General features: G+C 41.3%; 1 protein-coding gene across 1 annotated transcript in view; it reads left to right on the plus strand.

Moving 5' to 3' along the window:
* Positions 1–23,146, plus strand: part of dennd5a (DENN/MADD domain containing 5A) — a 38,600-nt gene extending 15,454 nt beyond the window's left edge. Inside the window, exons 5-23 of the mRNA XM_079997175.1 lie at positions 1,184–1,371; positions 7,196–7,510; positions 8,746–8,961; positions 9,602–9,836; positions 11,374–11,524; positions 11,901–11,994; positions 13,856–13,987; positions 14,164–14,316; positions 14,424–14,511; positions 14,602–14,686; positions 17,121–17,249; positions 17,793–17,914; positions 18,053–18,198; positions 18,292–18,410; positions 18,730–18,911; positions 20,218–20,300; positions 20,693–20,816; positions 20,926–21,094; positions 21,613–23,146. Of these exons, the coding sequence (XP_079853301.1) occupies positions 1,184–1,371; positions 7,196–7,510; positions 8,746–8,961; positions 9,602–9,836; positions 11,374–11,524; positions 11,901–11,994; positions 13,856–13,987; positions 14,164–14,316; positions 14,424–14,511; positions 14,602–14,686; positions 17,121–17,249; positions 17,793–17,914; positions 18,053–18,198; positions 18,292–18,410; positions 18,730–18,911; positions 20,218–20,300; positions 20,693–20,816; positions 20,926–21,094; positions 21,613–21,796 (2,915 nt within the window). The 3' untranslated portion in view covers positions 21,797–23,146. The remainder of the gene's footprint in view (positions 1–1,183; positions 1,372–7,195; positions 7,511–8,745; positions 8,962–9,601; positions 9,837–11,373; positions 11,525–11,900; positions 11,995–13,855; positions 13,988–14,163; positions 14,317–14,423; positions 14,512–14,601; positions 14,687–17,120; positions 17,250–17,792; positions 17,915–18,052; positions 18,199–18,291; positions 18,411–18,729; positions 18,912–20,217; positions 20,301–20,692; positions 20,817–20,925; positions 21,095–21,612) is intronic.
* Positions 23,147–23,427: the final 281 nt, after the last annotated feature.

The raw sequence follows: 23,427 nt of genomic DNA on the forward strand, positions 1-23,427 counted from the left end.
GTTATTGTACAAAATCAACCCTATCATTGGGAAAACAACAGGGTAATTACTTATGGAAACTATAGACACGGCCACATCTCCACTCTTTTGTGCTTCAGTGTTAATGGAGATGGGCTCTATTAGTATTCTTGTGTGGAGTCTGGGAAAGGTACTATAGCCTTTTGGGAAAGAGGAAATCAGGGGCGCTGGGCCTGGCGAGGGGTCCAGAGGGTGGCCAAATGGAAGCGCTAGGAGTTATTTTGGCACAGCACAGAGCTGGAGCTGGTGCTGAATATTTGCTGCCTTGTTTGGATAGACCAGGAATGCAGATAAACAAGACAGAACAGAGTCTGGCAGGAATGACAAACACGTGACATAAGTGTCAGATTGTGTGCATGAGTCAGAGCTGATGTATGGCAAAAGAAGAGTTAATTGATCATTGACCTAAATTCCTTCCGTGGTTAAACCTAAACCATACTGAGGAACTGATGCTAACAACCAGGAGACGATACAGAACCTATCATGTCAAATCATATGACTTTGATTTTTTTGGCCATATCCGCAATCCTTAAGGATCAGCCTACCTTAACTTCTTACCTATTGTCGGTTTCTTAAAAAAGGGTTTGTTAATCCTCAAAAAAGTTAATCAGAATCAGAATAGCTTTTTTTATTTCGCCAGGTTCATTTACATATATGAGTAACTTCTTCCGGTGAGGTTGGTGTACTCCAGTACAGACCATAACAGAAAAAAATAAAAAGCTTAACAAAAAAAAGGAGATTCTTTGTTATTCCAGTCAATATAAAAATACACCTGGCACAGTGTTCCAATGCCTGTGTCATTGGAAGGTGGTTGACTGCTGTGTAATTATGTGCTAGATTTTCCAAAATTATATAAATGATATAATAACAAAAATTTTAAACATCAAAACAGTGAAACACAGCCTACCGTGCATGTATTGACAAATTCCATGATGCGTTATGTTTGTCGTGACACTCAATTATTACTTACATAACTCCACTGGCAAAGACAGCAACTTCTGCAGAGCAGCGTGTGAAGCAGGAATGTACAGTCTAATCTGATTTCTGTTTTGAGGAACAATTGTGCTTTTTTAGGTGTGTGATTTCTGTTTTGATTATTGATATGTTATTGATTTGTTGCCTGTTATTTGATTCCAATGCCTTCTTGTGTATGTGTGCGTAACAGATTACCAGAGGCTGATGACGGTGGCCGAGAGCATCACAGCCTTAATGTTTCCATTCCAGTGGCAGCACGTCTACGTCCCCATTCTACCGGCGTCGCTGCTCCACTTTCTGGACGCGCCCGTGCCCTACCTCATGGGCCTGCACTCCAATGGACAGGACGATCGGACCAAGCTGGAGCTGCCGCAGGAGGTACTCAACAAAAGTCACATGCACACATCTTTTGCCACGTACCTTTTCAAAGGCACTTCACTGTTCTTTCAACAGAGGAAATAACTTTGAAATAACTTATTTTTAGCCATCCTTTTTGAGGGCATAAAACCTACTTTACTTTGTCAAAATTTGACACATTTTCAAAACTTTTTTCTTTTTTCAAGATTCAATAGTATTTATTTACCATATGCGCAATTCTGTACAATTAAAGAGGTAAAATAAAATAAAAATAAAAAAATATATATATATATAAAAAAAAGTATATATATATCTTAATATTTGGAGTGTAACGATTCACCACTACGAATTTTGTAACCGGTTTTAACGTTGAAGTACTACATCGATACGCGTACCCCTGGATTTACCTAAATGTGCCATGAAAATTACAATTCGGTTGACTGAAGCTTTGCTGCTAGTTCTACTTAAGTATAAACTAACCTGCTGTGGAAGACTCACTTGTCTTACGTTACAAGTCATGTTACTTTCACACTGTTGAACCGACAACGGAACCCATTTGAACCGACAACTAAACACATTTGAACCGATAACCGAATACATCTCCCTCGCTCTCTCTCTCTCTCTCTCTCTCTCTCTCTCCGACTCCATCTCGCCACACACACACACACACACACACACACACACACCCTCGCAGCAGAACGCACACGCACGCACATTCCCTCTCTCTCGAGACTTGTGAACCGCCCGCAGTAAAACACATTGTAACTGACAATTAACAATACTCCAACGCATCCAGTGTCATTACAATATTATATTATATAATTTTATATCAGAATCACAATATATTCAATTTTATATCTAAATGCCATAAAGTAACAAAAATACTTGGGATTCCCTGGTCTTTTATGAAATGTATCTATTTGAAGGTAAGCAATGCCACTTTTAGAATCAGAATTGGTTTATTTTCGCATGGTACATTTAATGTGCTAGGAATTTCTTCGGGTGAGGTTTGATGCACTTCAGTACAGACCAAATCCAAAACAAAAATCGACAGATATTTAAGATATACTTTTATAGAATTGGCTTAATTATTTTGATTTATAATAGAGAATTAATGTCTACATTAAACAAATGTGAACAACTGTATCAGATTGCATCGTATTACATCAAATCGAATTGGGACCAAATCGAACCAAATCATTCTATAATAAAATGTATCGTCCCTGAATCATATCGTAGCCCGTGTATCTAGATAAGTATCAGATCGTCTTATAAGGGAGAGATGCACACCCCTATTAATAATAATAATTCAAAAGGTATCAATAATTGGGCTGGGTACCGAAACCGTTTCCTTTACAATCAATACCTACCGGACCAAATTACAACTCAATGCCTCATTTCGGTGCCATGCCCGAGCTGCTGATTGAAATATCCGCGTTCCGGTGCTTTGTATTCCTCTGTGAGACACGCCACCACTTTCTTCTCCCATGCGACTTGCCTTGATGCCTCTCAATATAGCCGCCACAGGTGCAAACATATTGTCGACATTGCAGCGTAAACAGGAAGTAGACGTATCTTCTCAACACTTGGTTCAATTTTCACAAAACTCGATTTCCAAGTCTAGTGTCCTCTACTGAATCTACTGCCAAAAGGAATATATACTATACTAAAACATTTATGAAAATTGTCACTACTCCCAGACCGTGTGTCCCATTTCAAAGCAACCAAGTTGAGGAGACTTGTGGACGAAGGTTCTATTGGCTCAAGAAATATGAAGTAGATTGTCAAAACAATATGGCCACCACAGTCCCATCAACATTCAGTAGCCTAAAGGCGAGGCTAAATTTGACGGATCTCCATGGAATTTGGTGGATGGAAATTCCGAGATGAATCAAAAAAAGATTGCGCTACAGTCATCATCTGAATGATGCAACATTGATTTGGCCAAATCTCCCATGCGGTGTGACTTACGGTCATGTGTGTGGTGTCTTATGTTGTAGCTCCTCATGGGAAACCGATTTGCTAGGCCATTTGTCCAATTTCAACCAAACCAGGTTTATTGGAGTCTTTGGGCCTTTATTGTTCAAACTTACCAAAAGTTCAGAAAGTCCAAACAAAAAATGGCCACCGCAGAAAGAAACGTCTTGGCAAAAACGCTGCATAGTCAGGAAGTATGCATTGCTTGTAAACGCTAGGTCCGATTTAAAAAAACGTGATTTTTTAGACTCAGCAGACAATTTTACATTAGATATATTCAGTTTGGGTTACGCAGGTTGAGCCAGAGGGCCAGATGTCATAGAGCGTGCATGTTTTGTTCTGTCAAATCACACTTTTCACATGGCCATATCTCACATCCTGTTTGTCCTATGATCAGATGATCCGGCTGGATGGTCAGATGTGTCAGATGATACAGCTTCTCATGGCCTCCAACTGTGACAATGAAACGTAGCTTGCCGGGGGTAGTTTTTCATTTTGAATTTTATGAAAATCATATTTTTTCTATTTCCTCCAAAGGCCATTGCTCCAATTTTTATCAAACACGCTCGGGTGGATTCTTTGAACCTTTATTGTTCAAAGTTATCAAAAGAGATTTTTACAAAGTTTTTAATAAATTAAGTCCCAAAGCAGCGGAAAGCAACGGGGAGACGGTGTGACATGGCACGGGATAGTGGGGACACACAGGGTTTGTGTTTGTAACAGGACAGAACGGGACCCTGTCTCTTAACTCAGTTGTGTTTGAAAAGTTTGTTGGCAGGAAACACACAACAATAAATTGGTGTAAAATAAAAAGGCAGGAAAACCGCCACAGGAACACACGCATGGTGCAGCGCTGTCTGGAGGAGAAAATAAAAATTCCGCTCCAATTCTCTCAGCCCTAAGTAAGGTTTACGTTTTGCCTCAACTGCGAAGTATTTCAAAACAGCACGCCTGCTGTTTTCTTTCAGAACCGTTCACAGAGCCTCTGCACTTGCCAACCCCCGCAGGGCCTAAGCATTGTATTTTTTTTTTTTATATTAGTATTTTTAAAGTTGTTTTTTTTTTCAATCAAAATATCGACATTGATTAAAATGGGTAAAATCTTATTTCATTGTAGCGCACAGTTCATTGATGCTCTCTCTCTCTCTCTCTCGCTCGCTTGCTCCCGGACCCTCTATACCAGGCCTGGCCAACCCGCGGCTCGCGAGCCTCATGTGGCTCTTTGGCTGGTTTCATGCGGCTCTTAAGGGGCTTTCACATGACAAGCGTCAAAAACTCAGAAAAAAAAAAAAAGCGCAGCCATTCATTCCCTATTATGATTATAAAATCGCTATGATGTATCACTCGTTTTCAACCGCGGATCACTTCCTCATTTACTCAAAGCGGAGAGCAGCAGGAGTCATGTCCCATTAACGCCTGTTTTATTAGACCTAATGCCGCGTTTACACCAAAAGCGCTGGGGCGGCGCGCCTCCATACAAAGTCAACGTATAGACGCGTTCCAGTCGCCTGGAACGCGTCTAACGCGGCATTAGGACTAATAAAACACCAAATAAGATTCCAAAAGCTTTGGAAGTTTATTTTCAAAACTATTGACATGGTTAGTAGTCAACATATAAGATGGATCGGCCGGTGAATTGCGTTGCGTATCGGACATGTCCGATGGAGAACTGTGAAGGCTGGAGGGGTGTGTGTGTGTGTGTGTGTGTGTGTGTGTCGCGACTCGCGAGCTGCAGGAGGAGGACCGACTGAAAGCTGCTTTAAGGGAAGGGACCATTGAGTTCTGGAAAAGTGTGCCAATGGAAAAATGCCCCAATGTCAAACGGGCTGCGCTTAAGATACTGTCAATGTTTGGGTCAACATACGTCTGCGAGTCTGTGTTTTCTACCCAAAAACATGTGGAAACCAAAGCATCGATCTGTTCTGACTGACACCCATGTGAAAGAATTGCTTCGAGTGGCAACAACGGAATACAAGCCAGATTTGAAGAGCATTGTTCAAGACAAGGAATGCCAGAAGTCCCACTAAGCAACATGCATAGTAAGAGAAAAACGCTATTGTTAATTATTATATTTTTGTTTGTGGACTTTGTTGAAGTGAGAGGTATACCGCGGAAACGCAGTACTTTCATTTAGGAGTCCTGGCTCAATGGTAGTGGCTTTGAACTCAAGCTCCGATAGCGGGTTCGATCCTCGTAACCAGGGCTCCGGAACACCTAGTCCCAGGTATATGTGGATGGCCAAAGCATCGGATCGTGTATGGTAGGCAAGAGCCAAAACTGATTCTTAAAGGTTAGGGTTTAAGGGACACTATTGAATAAATTGACCCAACATGAAAAAAATACATCCTTATCATTAAACTCGAAGTCCAATTACCCCCTTTATGAATAAATAAACAACAGTACTTTTTGAACTGAGAGTTTGTGTGTGTGAGACAGTGCACACAATGTTAGATTTTTGTTTGTGGACTTGGTTGAACTGAGAGTTTGTGTGTGTGAGACAGTGCACACAATGTTAATTGTTGAAAATAACTGGCCTGTGGTCTTAGTACTCCATCCATCCATCCATCTTCAACCGATTATCCTTAGTCGGGTCGCGGGGGCTAGAAGTCAATTTCTGTCATTATCATGTTGGTGTGTGACATTTACAATAAGTCTGGCTGAGCAGAGGTCTGTGTGTGTGCGTGTGTGTGTGAGGAAGGGATGGGGTGATGTTCATGTGTGGCCATGTGTATGATGTGGCTCTTTGCAGTAACACAGTAAAAAAGTGGCTCTTAGTCTCTGACTGGTTGGCCACCCCTGGTCTATACGATCAGTATCTACTGGACCGGAGGGTGAGACCTTGAAATCCTCTGTATGACGCACCCGCCGCTTTCCACAACTCTTTTGGTCGAGAGCCAAACAGCAGCGGCGCTCGTCAATGTCCCATTATGGTCGCTTAGCCAATCAGATAAAAGAGGCGGGTCCGAAATGATTTCACTACAGATAACGTCCGGTTCAACCAAACTGTCAGTTATTTATTAACATGTGAAAAGTATATGAAAAGTAAAAGAGGACAAATAGGGTTCGTTCATAAAAAATCTCTGAAAAAGCCCATTTGGCTCCCCGGTGGCTCACCTGGTAGAGTACACCATTTTTAAGGCTAAGTCCTTGCTGCAGCAGCCTAGGTTCAATTGCAGCGCAAGGCCATTTGCTGCATGTCATCCCCTGTCTCTCCACACTGTCAATAAAGCATGAAAAATGCTTTTATAGGCATTAGAGCTCTCAAAAATAATCAATATCGGGACCTCTCTGTGTCCTCTGAGGGAGGGATCGTGGCGCAATTTGCGCCTGTCTCCCACTCCATGCATAATGGAGACATTGGAGAGGAAGCCGTTCCTCTGTTAGGCCGTTGTTCGGCCCGTACTTGCCACCGGACAAACAACTTTTCTGGGGGAATCCCTGCTACCATCATAACAAACCAGAGCAAATGACACGAGTGAAGCCGGGGCTATGTGGGTGCTGCAGCGGTGTGTGTCAACTCGCTGTCAGAGAGAAGATAGAGCAAGGAAGCGCAGCTGCTATGCCTTAATTGTACATCCGTAGTGTGGAAAATGAATATTGAAACCTTGCAAATATTCAGAATCGATATGTCTAGAAAGATTGATATTTATATATAACACTAGTCTGCAGACATTTTTTGTTTATCGGCCTTGTGAGTGCAGGCCGATGTGGATGATCTCAAAATGTGCAAACATCAGCCCAATTAATCAGCTGACCACTTAGTCGGTTGACCACTAGTTTCAACCAACTCCATGGGAGGAAAATATTAAGCTGTTTCATTTTCTTCTGGTCTCTCATGATCATGCTGGGATTAATTGTTTCATTTTAGGCCAACTTGTGTTTCGTGGACATCGACAACCATTTCATTGAGCTTCCAGAGGACCTGCCGCAGTTTCCCAACAAGCTGGAGTTCATCCAGGAGATCTCAGAGGTGCTCACGTCCTTCGGCGTGTCTCCGGAGGGGAATCTCCACTCCAGTGAGATCCAGGCCAAATACCGGGGGTTCCATTCTGTCGACATGGTCTCCGACAAGCGCAACGGCAATCTGGCCGGCTCCCCCCTCAACTCCTTCTTGCTGAGAGAGAACGAAACCATCGCCAGGCTGCAGGCCCTGGTCAAGAGGACGGGTGTGAGTTTGGATAAGGTGAGGCCATGTCACCTGGACTTATCCTGTTGTATCATATCGATTCTGGCGATATTGACTCTGTATATTTCTCAAATGTCTGTATTTTCATCTAAATTATGTTAATCAAATAACACTTTTAAGACTAATGCTTTCTAGGCTCTCACCCTGCCTGAACTGCTCAGGCTAGCAGTGTCATTATGACATTTGAACTCACTTCTAAAAGCTTAATTTTAAAGCCTTCCTTATATCTGATGTCTTGTATTTCTACCATTACATTGCCTTTAACACTCTTGTTAGCTAACAGCCAGTGAGTCTTTATATGTAGAGCTTAATCGGCTTATGTATGAGCAGCAAGCATTATCTTTCCCTTCAGGGCCGTGGTTGTGGTCTTGGCCTAGGTTTTCAGCTTTGAGACCGGGGCTCACAGACGCTTACGCTTGTCTGAAGTCACTGCTGAATTGTAATTTCTGGTAATTAAAGGGGTAAATAGTTAATCAGTTGGATCATTAACTAAGTATTATAGGACTTTGTTTATCTCATACATGCAGACATCTAATGGTGGTTGTATTGGTGACTTTAAAGGGGATCTTAATTGTGATATATTTCAAAGCTATTTAACAATTTTTTGATGAATAACACTGTGGCAGTTCTGCCTGCCCCACACCACCCAAGTGGTGTTTTCAGGGCCCTCCGGCACAGAGACACAGACAACGATGGGTTGTAGACACCAGTTTATTGTAGAGAGGAGGCTCGGTGGAATTAGCCAGGAGCAGATCGAACATATCATGACAGGCCTCCTATCCTGAGTGTGTGTGTGGATGAGGGTTTCAACCTGCTGCTCATTAGCGCAACCAATGAGCAGCTTGTATGCAGCCACCCTGACCCAGTCACCCAGATCCAGGTCAGGTGTGGCTCCTCAAACCATCCCCACACTACACCATAAATATATCAATCACATGTCATTTTATCAGTCTTTGAATTGTCCCGTGACTTTGTCTGCTAATCAAGTGACCCCACATGAGAATGTCTGGTTTAGATACTAAAGGAGGAATGTGTGCCAGTTATCTTTGCTCCATGAATCAAAACAAGGGCTTAATTTCCTCTCCCACCACTCAGCTGCTCCTCCGGCAGCCGATAAGATAAGCCTCCAAACAAGCAGAGGCGACTCCACTGCTCTCATTTACTTCATCGCTTCTCCACTCTCATAACCTTTCCATCCGTCTGAATCCTTCTCGTTGTTTTTAATGTATCAGCTGGATGTGAGGGAGGATGCCAGCACCAATAAGGATTTCCGCGTCCAGTGCGACGATGAGGAGCTGAAGATGCACCAGGTCAACATCCAGGTGCGCGAGGTCTTCGCGAACCGCTTCACGCAGATGTTCGCAGACTACGAGGTGTTCGTCATCCAGCCCAGCCAGGACAAGGAGTCCTGGTTCAGCAACCGCGACCAGATGCAGAACTTTGACAAGGTGGAGCCCGTATTTTAGAGGACATGATTCGAAACATGGTGCTCTGCCATGCTGCCGTGGTCATTAAAGCGCAACGCTCGTATTTTTAAATCAAAACCTGATTTTTCGATCAGAATCAGAATCAGAATGCCTTTATTGTCATTGGGAGTCAAGCCAATAGTCCAGAGGGATTGGCATCATGATATTTTAAATGATCCGATATTGGATGCCGCACACTGGTTAAAAACAAGGAGACCAGTGCCTGCGTGAGATATTTTACTCTTTAAACCATGTCTGTTCCTCTGTGTTTAACTGTAACACAAAAAAATACAATCACTCATGCTTTTTCCATTTTTGGTTATGAAAAATAACTTCCCAAAGTAAGCAAACATTAGATCCTAGGAGAAAAGAATAATGCAATCACAAAATATACTGTAAGTCAACATACCATACATGTGATGGTACAGAACAGGTACCTGCCTTTCCGTGAAACAGAACAATTATTGTGTATCAGGATGTTCATTATGTGATGTGTTTGAGTTGAAATGAGTTGGAATTAATTCTTAGTTAGTAATTTAGTTAATTTAATTAAATATTTAATAGTTGATTTAGTTATTTAGTAATACTTGTTGTTTCGCTGATGTGAATTTGTCCCCTCCAGGCTTCCTTCCTGTCGGACCAGCCGGAGCCCTATTTGCCCTTCCTGTCCCGGTTCCTGGAGACGCAGATGTTCGCCTCCTTCATCGATAGTAAAATCCTCTGCCATGACGACGAGGAGAAAGAGCACACGCTGCGGGTGTTCGACGCCCGCGTGGACAAAATCCGCATGCTCAACGTGCGCACGCCCACACTACGCACCTCCATGTACCAGAAGTGCACCAACATTGAAGAGGCCGGTAAGAAAAAACAAAACCGCTTCTATAAATGGAGTGTAAAGTTTTGAAGCATCAAACTTTTAATATTTGTTCTCGTTACTTAATTGACTGTCCTTATTTCCAGATAACCTGTTTGAAAAGCAATGCGAAAAAGTAGATTTTGTTGCCCCCGGACCCCATGCCATTAGGCTAGAGAGTGACAACCATCTTAGTAATTATTTCTTCTCATTTCCAATCTCTCAGTGGCGGGTCCCGGGGATGTGCTTTGCAATGCATTACAGGAACCACATTAAAAAGTTTTTAAATTTTACTTCAAATAGAGTATACATTCACTCCTACCTCATAAAATAACAACTCATATGACAGGATTCTTACAAAATAAAAGCAGTTTTTAATCCATTGTCATATATTGCGTCACTTGTTGTGAGATCCAAAATGCATTGCAGCCATGGCAGTTTCCACTAACCCCAGTGAGCGTCATCCTCTAACTATGTCTGATGTCATCACCGGTCCTCGTGGTGGGTGTGAATGCTCTCAGCACGGATGTGAACGAGTCAGATTAAGCTCAATATTTTGGGCATTGATGGTGTGAATCCCAGCTTCTGACACTGGAATTTACAGCGGACCTATCACTGTGGACTTAAGGTTGTCGTGTCAATCTCAGATTGCTGAAGGAACTCTTTTCTCACATATTTCTCATATGATAAGTTGTGTTTCTCATAACAATTCAGTATTTTCTTACTGGATAGAAAGTAAATATAATAGATATTGTTCAGTAATCTCTGCTCCATGAATCAAAACAGAAGTGCTTAATTTCCTCTCCAACCACTCAGAAAATCACAGATATTCTCTTAATCATTTATTTTGCACGGTTTACTTGAAACCAAGCCCCTCAAACAAGCTACGACTGCAAGATGTAATGCATTTCCCTGTCAGGATGACAGTGAAGTCAGGCAATTGGTAAACATATTTTCCGCAAGAATGTGGTTTTATTGACCATGTTCTCTAATTCCACATGACTAACACCACACATTGAAAGCACTGTCTGAAGCTCTATTCAACGTAATATGTAACATAACACGCATGACATTTGTCCACACTTGAAGGGACTGTTGGTGATGTATCTCTAACTTTTTCAATCCTGCTTCAGTCTTTTATAATTAAGCTCACCGATGTTATTTCCTTATTCCTAACACAACAGTTTTTATTATTCATTTAATTTGACTAAATATTCTACTGGCAGGTTTGATCAAAATATATTTTTAAATATGGTGAGATTATTTTTGACATTCTGATTCTTACTATACAAGCATTACTATCATAGTACCATTAGTAGGACTGTTTTGTTGTTGTATGCTGTATGATTGCAAAAAGCAACCTGACATAAGCCTAATGCGCTGACCTATTAAAGATGCTACAGTAAATAATTCTCCCTGCCTTTATCATTTAAACAGCTGACCAGAGAAGTTAGGACTACTCAAATCTTTTCAAACAAGGAAATGCAGAGAAAATAATCTACTGAGTCCTGTGATCTTGAGAACTGTATCCTCCCCCACAGAGAAGGCCATCGAGATGAGGGTCTCCAAGATCGACCACACGGCGCTGCACCCCCACCTGCTGGACATGAAGATCGGCCAGGGGCGCTACGAGCAGGGCTTCTTTCCACGGCTACAGTCTGACGTGCTCTCCACCGGACCCACCAGCAACAAGTGACTATTCCACACCATTAACACACTTACATATATCCAGCTAAGAATACACCTTGTCTATTTTTATTTAAATTGTTTTACATACAGGACTATTGAGTTTTGTTTTGTTCATTTCATTTGAAAAGGTGGATGCGCCATTGCCTTAACACACACAGAATACCGCAAAATTAACTAACTCTGACAAAAATTCATGATTGCCAGTGAGATCATTTGAAGATAAGCCTATAGTTTGAATTTTCCAAAACCAAAAATAGACAATACAATGAAATATGTGTGCCGACGATTAAAAGTTTAAAAATCCATTTTACGCCGATATGGTCCCTTAAGGATCATGTGTTGGGTGTGGGCTCTGATGGCTGAATCCATGTGGCTGTAGGTGGGCCAAGAGGAGCGCCCCCGCCCAGTGGAGGAGAAAGGACCGACAGAAGCAGCACGCAGAGCACCTCTACCTGGACAACGACCAGAGAGAGGTGACGCCCACAGCAGTTTTTATTTCATTTAGTTCCCATCCGGGGTTTCACGTGTCTATCACATGTGGATGTTTTAGTTTCTGTTCTGCTTTTCTTACAAAACTTTTTCCTGTTTCTTTAACCTTTGCCATCATGATGGTGCACGCTGTCTTTGCTCGTTTCTAGGGCTGGGCCGTTATTATTTTTCATAATCGGGCGATTGGCAGTTGTAGACGGTCATCAACACACACGCAAAAAAAACATCATAATCGCCAGTTGTAAATCTTTTTTCTGAAATGTATAAAATAATCTACCTATCACCATATCACAACAGTCATCTAATGCCTATTCCGCCCATCGCCCATTCCGTCTCCATGCTCCAGGCTCTGACGGGAATTTACAAATGTTTTTGGATCGTTTCTCCATGTGGGAACTTCTTCATGAAGGAGGCGAATGTGTGAAGCTGCTGCAGAACCATGTCCGTAACGCACACGGTTCTGCTCGCCCCCTCCCCCAGTTTGAAATTCAAGCAGTAAAAATGTGAATATATTTGAATATTATAAATAATAAAGCATACAAATTCAAATGGGATGATAGAGGTATCAATGCAGCTCTAATAAGTTTTAAGGTTAATTTTGACAAGGCAATAGTTTTTGTTTTTTCCTGCAACCAACCGACAAATGAAAAACTGGGTCATCAAAACGTTACACCGGCATTTCGGTGAGAGGCTTATGTAATAATAATAATAATAATAATAGTCTAATAATAGCCTAATAATAATAGCATAATAATAGTAATAGGCTTACAATAATTAAAACAACAAGGCCACTACTACTTCTAATAATAATAATAATAATATGCATAATAATAATTCATGCAAACTGGGTTTTCGCACTGGAGTAGGTGAACATGCTCATCTTCTTGGCACAGTACCTCGACAAAGTCGACTAAAAATTAAAAAGGCCAGAAATTTTCTTTCATTATTTGTTTGTTTTCAAGGGACAGGCAAAAAAAACAGGGACTGTGGCAGAAGAGCGCATTTTGGCCTAATCCCTTCAGGCAATGCTGATCTATTTGATGTTGTTTTATTTATTTTACACTATCATACTTAAATGTTATATGGTTTCACATTTTATATCTGAGAATAGACGATAATGCTGATCAATTAGATTATTGGGTGACGATCAATCGGCAGCAAAAGATTCATGGCCGCCCCAGCCCTACTCGTTTGTTTATCTGTCTGTTTCTGTCTTTTACTTTCTCACCTTGGTTCTGTCGTTTTCTCCTCTCGTGCACACACACCCACACACGCTCAGCATGTGGAGTGTCTCTTTCCGGAGCTGCAGCTCCTGCTGTTTCTTGACTACTACTGGCTCTCTCAGTCCTACAAGCCCTGTCTAAAGACTGTCTCTGTGGACGTGGTATGTGTCGGGAGTCGGTGAGGCCGATGCCTTTACCCCAAACCCACATGACACCCCCTCCCCCCATGAGCTTCTTCTTTCCCTCGCCCCATTCATTCCCATGCTGCTCTCCATGGTACATTGCAAAAATTTGGTGAAAATGCCAAAGGAAATAACTTTGTAGGCTAAGATTTGATAGCAACCATTGGTTTGTCAGTCCAAATAAGTGTAATTGACACTGCAGTAACATGTGAGTGTGAATATGTGATGTACATATGTAGCGATACTTAATATCGCTACATTCAACACTTCATTCCATTGAATATTTCACATTTTCACTTCCGAGCCGCGCAGCATCTCAGCATCAAATCATCAAACGGTGTCCTTCATAGTGCTGTAGTTGTACCAAAAAACACCTTTGTATGTGCCTAGCATCAAGCTTCGTCTCTTGACTCCCCCGCTCTTTCTCACTCTGAAACCAGAAATACATCCAGGAGGCCCGAAACCTCGGCACGACCATCAGACAGCCCAAACTGTCCAACCTCTCGCCTTCTGTCATCGCTCAGACCAACTGGAAGTTCGTTGAAGGATTGCTCAAGGAGTGTAGGAACAAGGTCTACGCATGAAAAAAATCCAATGCTGTTTTTGACTTCGTATCGTACAAAATGTATCTTTATGTCAATAACTCTCGTGTAATGACCCCGACCTAATGGGTGAGATAATTGATGCTGAGCTCTTGCAGCTGGTATCAGGAGTGGAAAAACAGCAACATGTGTGTGTTTCCGTGCAGACCAAGCGTATGCTGGTGGAGAAAATGGGTCGGGAGGCAGTGGAGCTCGGTCACGGCGAAGTCAGCATCACCGGGGTGGAGGAGAACACCCTCATCGCCAGCCTGTGTGACCTGCTGGAGAGGATCTGGAGCCACGGGCTACAGGTTAAACAGGTGAGGCAAGAAGAGAAACAGACTCTACAGATGCCTGTGAAAAGAAGTGAGCTCCGCAGTGCCTCCTCCGCAACACTTCAGCATCTCTGTCTCTTTTGTCTCTTCAGGGCAAGTCAGCCTTATGGTCTCACCTGCTCCACTACCAGGAGAGTAAAGAGAAGACCGATGCCACCCCGGGGGGGTTGGGACCTCCAGGTGAAAGTGAAAACCTTCTGGACATTTAACAAATGAATGGCCTCTAATCAAACCTGACAGTCTGCTTCATCTTCTCTGTCTCTACGTCAGGTTTGATCCATAACACAGAAAGACGCAAATCAGACGGTGGCGCTGCCATGCCCCCTCTCAAAATCTCTCTGATAAAGGATATGAGGTGAGTTTGCTGTCCTCTAGTGGCCAATTGATGTATAATGCTTATCACATTAACTACACACTCGTGCTCAATGATCTGACTCCTATGAAGTCTGGTCATCATGCACTTAACACTTGTGCTTTAATGAAAGACATAAAATTTGTTTAACCATTACAAACACAAAAAGATACTGTTTCGAAAAAAATTGAAAATAATAATAAATGTATTAACAAGTTAATTATAACACAACTATAATAATACATGTTACAACTATATCCTAACTATTAAATTATTATAAGAAAAAATTGTAATTATAATAAAGTGTCACATCAATTTATAATATACCTTTTAGAGAAATTAAGGCTTTAATTGTATGTAGAATTTTTTTGAGATTTTAAATAGTTTGCTTATAATGAAGAAAACATATGCATATATATATGTGTGTGTGTGTGTGTATGTGTGTGTGTGTGTGTGTGTGTGTGTGTGTGTGTATATATGTATATATATATGTATATATGTATGTATGTATGTGTGTGTGTGTATATATAGTGAATATATATATATAGTCACTATATGTACATATATATTCACTATATACAGTATGTAGTATATAGTACTAAGTTTTATCTTAAATCGTTCTTATATTTTGCTTAAAGTAGTATTTACAGCCTGTAAATATAGTAAATTGTTGACTATACTATACTCTTCACTATATAACAATGCTTGTAATTATGTTATTAGTCTGTTTAATTGTTATTGTGTTCCTGCTTATCCTATATGTCTCATCTGCCTCCATGCCTGCGTGTTGTTGTAATCACATCCCCAAATTATTGTCATCCAATACCTAGAGGATGGTCACGAGTCAAAGAAAATATAATTCCCTGTCTGGTTAGACTGAAACACACAGAGAAACTGTGTAAGAGCGCGTTACTTCCAGCCTAATTACCGGACCCCCTGTCAGTCTGGCTAAGGCACAAGGAGGGGTTAGCTGTAGGCAATAGTTCATATTTGTCTCCCACACTGACAGCGAGTGCTGGCTCTCTGCTCATAGTCTGATCCCCAACACGTAAACAAGCTGCCACACATATGAAAACATTACCAGGATAGACTTTAGTTTATAGTTTAATAAACCAGTCACTAATAATACTGTTATTTTTCTATTTCGTTATTTTTCTGTTATTAAATAAAATAAATTAATTTATAAATATATAAATTGCTTGTTGATTTTGCAAGTTTTATATATATATATATATATATATATATATATATATATATATATATATACACAAACAGTATATGAAATAAAAACATTGTATTTAACTGAGAGAGTGTACCTGTTACAGAGTTCTTTTTTTGGGCTTCGTTCACTAAGGAAATTGAGTAAAATAAAATACATATACAATAAAAACACAATGTTATTATTTGCTTCATTTAGAGGAACAGCTCCCTCTCCAATATCTCCCTTACACATGGAGAGGGAGACCGGCGCAAATTGCGCCACGATGGCTCCCTCAGAGGACACACAGACCCAAAATGTACTTGTGTTTTCATCCGATATCATATTATTTTCGAGGGCTTTAATGTATGATCGGAGTGACAGATGAATAGATAGGGACTATAATTTTATTATTCTTATTTTTGTAAAAAATATATATATTTTTTTTTAATCAATTTTAGATTTGGGGCTGTTCATAAAACATCCCAGGCATGATCATGTTTTGATTCAGAGTTTGCAGGAGAGGAGGAGCTATTCACAGACAGGTGCGTTGTCAATGTGTTTATGAGAGAGCGAGCGAGAGAGAGAGGGAGAAAGCGAGAGCAGGGAACGAAGGGGGTGAGCGAATTCATGCGCAGCTTTACAATGAGATATGGTTTAACCCATTTGGAATAGTAAAAAAAAAAACAGAAAATCAATATGTGGCGGTCAATGTTGATATTGTGGTGGGCCGCCTCATAATTCAATGTACGGGAAACACTATATATTTACATCTATGTGCACAGGGAAATAATCAGATGATGTTTGACTCTGTTTCCATGGAGACGATGCGTGATCAAAAGTGGGTTAATTTGTGTGTGTGAATCTGGACGGGTTGTAAAAGGCAGAGAGGGGAGACGGGAGGGGGAGGGGAGGCTGAGATGCAGAAAACATGCTCATGGCACAGGTGGAGTGGAAGGGAATATGTCTCGACACGGTAGGCTTCTAGCGATGACACGAGTCTGGCTCAAACGCTTTGGGAGTCTGGCTCTTGTTTCTAGAATCATGTTCAAATAGCATCACAGAAACAGAAATAATTTCATATTTCTTGCCCATAGTTTGGTCCTTGTCTTTCATAAAGAAATCAATTGAATTTTCCCCTTCTGAAAACAACCATCCAAAAGTGGCTTTCTGTGTATTTGTGTTTCTAACCTCTTCACTCCCCACACTCCAATCATTTTGTCAATTAATTATCTTTAGGCACATACAGAACATTGGTGAGATCAAGACAGATGTGGGCAAAGCACGGGCCTGGGTTCGTCTTTCCATGGAGAAGAAGTTGCTTTCCAGACACGTGAAGCAGATGTTGTCGGATCATGAGCTTACAAAGTGAGTCCCCTACCTGCCCAAACCCTCTGGACTTGGGCAGTCATTTTCTTTTATTTTTTAAATTTTTTTTTATTTTTTTTTACCTCTGTAATTGTACCTTTTTTTTGTTTTACATTTAACAGTCTTTCCACTGAGGCATTATTATTATGGAGGAATGTTTGCAAATATCATGAACCAGTATCTCCAAACTGAGCATGTTTAATTGATGAGATCCCTTAAAATTGCAATGTGTCACTCTACGGTCCGCTGCAGCATGAATTATCCACAAGATGGTTCATAATTGATAAGTCATTGTAAACTGGGTCATATTCGAGGGTCTTTCCGTCTGACTCCATGACCTCCATTTGTGTGTTTGTTGTTTGCCAAACAATAAGCCTTACAAATGATCAATTTCTCATTTTAATTAGGATAATTTGTTTGCTAGATACCACGACGATTCTGTGGGATGCATTCCCACTGAGCACCTTTCACAATTACTATAAAGTGAACAGGATAATTGTGTTAAATGTATTTATTTTGATAATAATAAAAAATCCCACCTAGGAAACTGTACAAGCGCTATGCTTTCCTGCGCTGTGACGACGAGAAGGAGCAGTTCCTCTACCACCTCCTCTCCTTCAACGCCGTCGACTACTTCTGCTTCACCAACGTCTTCACCACCATCAGTGAGTCCTTCTGTTATATCTTGGTCGCCAAGACCATTTGTCCTCTTAAACTGCTGTTTTTAATCAACCTATTTAAATGTCCAACAATAGCATATTTGTAGGTTAAATGTACCTGTTTCCCCCCTCTCTGTGATGCAGTGATCCCCTACCATGTGGTGGTGGTCTCCAGTAAGAAGCTGGGAGGCTCCATGTTCACAGCCAACCCCTGGGTGTGTGTTTCTGGGGAGCTGGCCGAGACCGGGGTTCTCCAGGTCCCTAGGAACACCCTGGAGATCACTTTTGAGGTTAAAAAAAAAAAAGTTTATTTCTGTAATTAATATCTGCTTTTGCTTGGAATTCAAAGCAAAGGACTAAAAATGTACCCTAATCCTTTTCAGTGCCAGAACTTGGGCAAGCTGACCACAGTGCAGATGGGCCACGACAACACGGGGCTCTATGCAAAGTGGCTAGTGGAGTGCGTCATGGTCCGGAATGAGATCACAGGGCACACATACAGGTACAGAAAATACTTATAATCATAAGGAGTTTTACATAATATCTATTAATATATTTAGAAGCCCTGAGACGTTGAGCTATGTGGTAATTTTATATATGATTTTGGACAAAAGCTCTAATTTTCCACCCTAAATTTACCTCCCTGTGATGATATTTTAGAAGTCATATCTTCTCAACATCCTTGAATTTTTGGAAATAAATGTGTCATAAAAGGGTCTTACCTTACCATACCACTGAAAGACAACGAATATTAATAGTTATTTATTGACCAGTTGTCTACATACAGTACGTTCCAAGACCCAACACTGTGTGTGCGGCAGGTTCCCGTCTGGCCGGTGGCTGGGGAAGGGGGTGGATGACGGCAGCCTGGAGAGAATCCTGGTGGGGGAGCTGATGACTCCCAGCACGGAGAACGACGACCGGATGTGCCGCACACCCCCCATGCAGCAGTCCCCCGGCATGATGCGGAGGTTTGTCACCATCTCTCCAAACAGCAAACCAAGTAAGTATCACCTACATGACCAGTTATATAACAGCTAGTAACAGTTCTGAACAATATTCTCTCACGTGTCGTGTTTTCTGAAAATGTCTTATATCATTAGATCGTTGTCTAAAAAAAAGAATTGTCCCCCAGCCATTATACGTATTACTTATTTAATTATACAAGCTTATTTAGAGGGGCAATAGACAACTTTTCAACTTTCCCCACCTCGTGTTTCCAAGTGGTTACTGTTTGCACCACTGTCAGAAAGACAAAGACAACCGGATCGCTTTACGTTTTCCTCAGCGCCAAGTTCTGTGTAAGAAACGCATGGCTGTCAACCCTTACATTTTTCTCTGGATTTTCCCGCAGTTTGCCTTTTTTCTTTTCCCGCCTCTCGATTTTTTATTTTCCTGGCATTTTAACCTTCCCGAAAAAAATAAATAAATAAATAAATGTTGACTGCGCCGCCGATCTCCCCTGTCACTGATGAGGGAAGAAAAACACACACACACTCAAACAACAGGCACTTTGCCCCTTCCTGGCACGTAACACTGCAATGCCCGCTCCACTTCGCGGTCCGCTGTGCGTCCCCGTTCCTCTTCCCTGTTTCTCAAACCAAAACCGATAATAACAGTATTTTTTTGTACTTTTATTGTAGAAGTGTTTATTTTAACGAAAAATCCCTGCGCGTAATGTGCACAGGGGCACTTTATCAGTCACTCTCTTACCCCCCCCCCCCTTTCGAATTGCATGGTGAAATCAAGGCTAATAGGAAACCAATCTAAATGCCAATGGAGTCATTCTTCTATAGCCATTACACTGTGCAATCAACTTTAACTTCATAATAATAAGTAAAAACAAAAAGGTTGTCTATTACCACTTAAAGAAATTGTCTGTGCCCTGTATCATTATTTGATTTTAGATCAAAACAATACTGAAAGCTATATTCTCATCTGACCTTTGTTCTGGCTTTTAAGTGAGCTGTGTAAGTTAATCATAAAACCATGGTTTTAAAAGTGGATGAGTAACATTTTCCCTCATTAAGTACCTGACTAGATGTCAACCTGTGTCTACCTGCATGCATATGAAGAACAGGGTAGGTCAACAATGTTTAAGGATGGCAAACTATGAGCATCGCACTGAGAGTTATAATTTCCCTCAACCGGCGGTAGGTTAAAGTGCTCATCAAGTAAGGACAGAACTTGTATGTTATTTAGGAGATAAGTGAATATTACCATTGAGAGCATCACTGTAGACTTTGCTTCACTGTGACTTCCCGCACTGACTTATGGAGTGTTGTTTTGTTCTTTTTCACCTCATCCAGAGTTAAACACGGGTCAGATCCAAGAAGGAGTGGGAGAGGCCATCAATGGGATCGTGAAGCACTTTCACAAGCCGGAGAAGGAGGTGAGAGACAGTCGGCTAGACACATTCTATTATTTATCACCCTGAAGGAAACGCGGTGTCCCTCCCCTGTGCTCTCTGTCCTCTTGTGATACCGGCTTGTGTAGAAAAGTATTCTGTCGCCTGTCGTCCGTTCAACATGTTGTTTTTTCCTTTTTGTTGGGCCAAAGGGAACTATTTTTAATATTTACTCCCTTGACAAGCTTGCAGCTGTGACTTCTTCTAACGAAGCGTGTTTCCTGCCTCACAAACTCTCGGAGCAAAAACTATATTTTTTTATTTGGGATTTTCTTGTGAATAGAGATTCCTCAAATTTGGCCTGTATTTTCCATTATTCTTCCAGATTAAAAAAACAACAAAAAAAACCAACGTATTACCTGTTTTGCTCTCTGCAGAGGGGAAGTCTGACCCTGTTACTGTGTGGGGAATATGGCCTGGTCTGGGCACTGGAGCAGGTCTTCCAGCACGGCTTCAAATCACCACGGCTTTTTAAGAACGTCTTCATCTGGGACTTCTTAGGTAAATGTCAGAAAAAAAGAATGCTCCCGTATCACACCTTTGTAGTGGTTCCTAGTAAGTTTTTTTTAATAATTTGTTTCACGCTTTCTTTCTTTTTTTTTTTCCACAGAAAAGTCACAAGTGTACTTCGAGAGTGCGGAGCAGCGGGATGTGATTCTGGACGAGAACCGGCAAACCCGAGTGCGACACTTCTGCCGTTTCATGCGTGCCATTAACAGCACTTCCCGAAACATCGGGAAGGACGGGAAGTTTCAGATGCTCGTCTGTCTCGGAGCGAGGTGAGCATCGTTTATTGGACAGGTTAAACATTAGAGAGTTAGAGATGACTGTGGTGATCAGCCCCTGGAACCACAAGTTCGGCTGCTGAGCATTAGGTGAGGATGGCTTTGGGCTGCAAGGTGGGAGACTGCAAGGTGAAGTGCCTGCATCCATGCTCCCATGACAATAAACAAGACTATAATGCCTTGAGCAAGCCTCTGCATCTCTGTCAGCTCCAGCTGCAACGTTCGGTCGAAGGCACTTTGTTCTTTCTGTCTCGTAAAAGAGTTCAAACATCAATAGAAATATCGGATTGAAGCTCTGTCAGGCCCCTGCCAAAGTCTGATAGTTTGCCAAGAATGAATTTGCATGCCTACAATCTTTGAGCCTAACTTGACTAAATTCAATTCCTGTCTTAATTTGAAACTGTTTATTTCCGATGAAAAACAATATGTGGTGCCGTTCTGAGTTTCTGTGTATTAGTGTACTATGATATATCGCTTGAGTTAGTGGGCTAACGTGTATCCACGTCTTTTAGAGACCATCTCCTTCACCACTGGATCGCCCTGCTCGCAGACTCCCCGATCACCGCTCAGATGTACGAGGACGCGGCACTGATTAAGGACCACTCGTTGGTAAATTCTCTGATCAGAGTGCTACAGACATTGCAAGAGTTCAATATCACCCTAGAAGCTTCGCTTGTCAAAGGCATTGGTATCTAAATCACCTGCTCTCCTGGCTACTAGAACTGACCGGGAACATCACTGGGGACCACGAAAACAAACAATAGAACCTTTTTTAAGCAGGAGGAGACTTGAACAAAGGATGTTTTCTGGCTTATATTAAAGCTACTGTTACATTTGCCATATATATTAAGTGCAATGAGCCTTTCAAGATATGTTGTTATTTTTAATCCTGAATGATATTGCTATTAGGCATTTAAAATATGTTTTCTATTACAATCCATGACTTTCACATTATTGACGATAACCCACTTGTGCTATACTGTTTTATCAAAGGCTGAATATTTTAATTGTTATCGTGAACTGCTGACAATGGCTATATTTAAGGGAAAACAATAAAAACTGTTAATATATTTTCAGAGAAAAACAGTATTATTTTGTTATGTCTGTCAAGTTGCTTGCTCTGTTGTAACTCAGATTCCAATGTCATAGAGCTTGAAGCAAACGATGTAAAGGTATGCTTTATAAGTATGTATATGAGAGGGGGATATATGTTTTTGTAATGTGGAAGTTTATTCGGCTCCATTAGCAAAACAGCGTCTTGTTTATTTGACTATTCTCTGAAAAATACAGATGTATGCAAATCTTTTACATGGTCTCGTGGCAATGAGACCACTCGAGGCAAATACATTAGAGACATATTGTTCTGTTGATGATGGAAAATACCCATTGGCGTTGCTGGGAAGTCTGGACATAAGTTTGCCATTGAGCACAGGCAATTTAAAGGAAGCGTGGCTCTATGAAAACAAACAAACCTTAATGTAAATGTCTTCAAAAGAAATCCCTTCCCTGATCAGCGTCCCTCATTAACTCCTTGATCTAGCCTGCTGTCTAAGCAATTCGTCTGATTGTGAGACAGAAATCTGGAATCTGTTCTCACGTCTGGATCGGTCTGTTTAAAGTCTAACGTAGCCATGTACTGAGATATGGCACCACTCATCCTCATCTGAATCGTCATGGTTTCTGCTATGCAATATCCTGGTGGAAAATGTTATTGGATATGGGGGGGTGGGGCGTTTTTTGGCTTACCTGCCCCTTCTTTTCTTCGTTTCATTAAACCTACTGTACAGCACAAGAAATTTGATATATGATGTAGAGGATGCATTCCCCCCGTGCCAACAATGTCTTGGTGGATTGTGTTGTACTTGTCCCTGTACAATCTACCAATCTACACAAGCATATTGGGATATATAGAACGAACTAATTTTCCAATACTGTTGTACATTTCTTGACATAGCCGGGTAATGTAGTGTTTACTGAGTGAGCGACTGTGTACAGTGTAAAAAATATATCTATATATAATGAATAAATCATCAGCAATGCATTAAATACGTTCTCATTCGTTTTTTTTTTTTCAGTTGTAAAAAATATACCGGGATATAATTGAACCGAACTACCCATTCATGAAACACACGCACACGCACACGCAGGCACACACACACACACACACACACACACACTCACACACACACACACACACACACACTCACACACACACACACACACACACACACACACACTCACACACACACACACACACACTCACACACACACACACCAGCTTGCGAGACGTAAACAAACTTGTTGGCGCCATGTCGCGCCGCTTTTCC

This window comes from Zeus faber (genome assembly GCF_960531495.2).
Source record: "Zeus faber genome assembly, chromosome: 3".
NCBI lineage: Eukaryota > Metazoa > Chordata > Actinopteri > Zeiformes > Zeidae > Zeus > Zeus faber.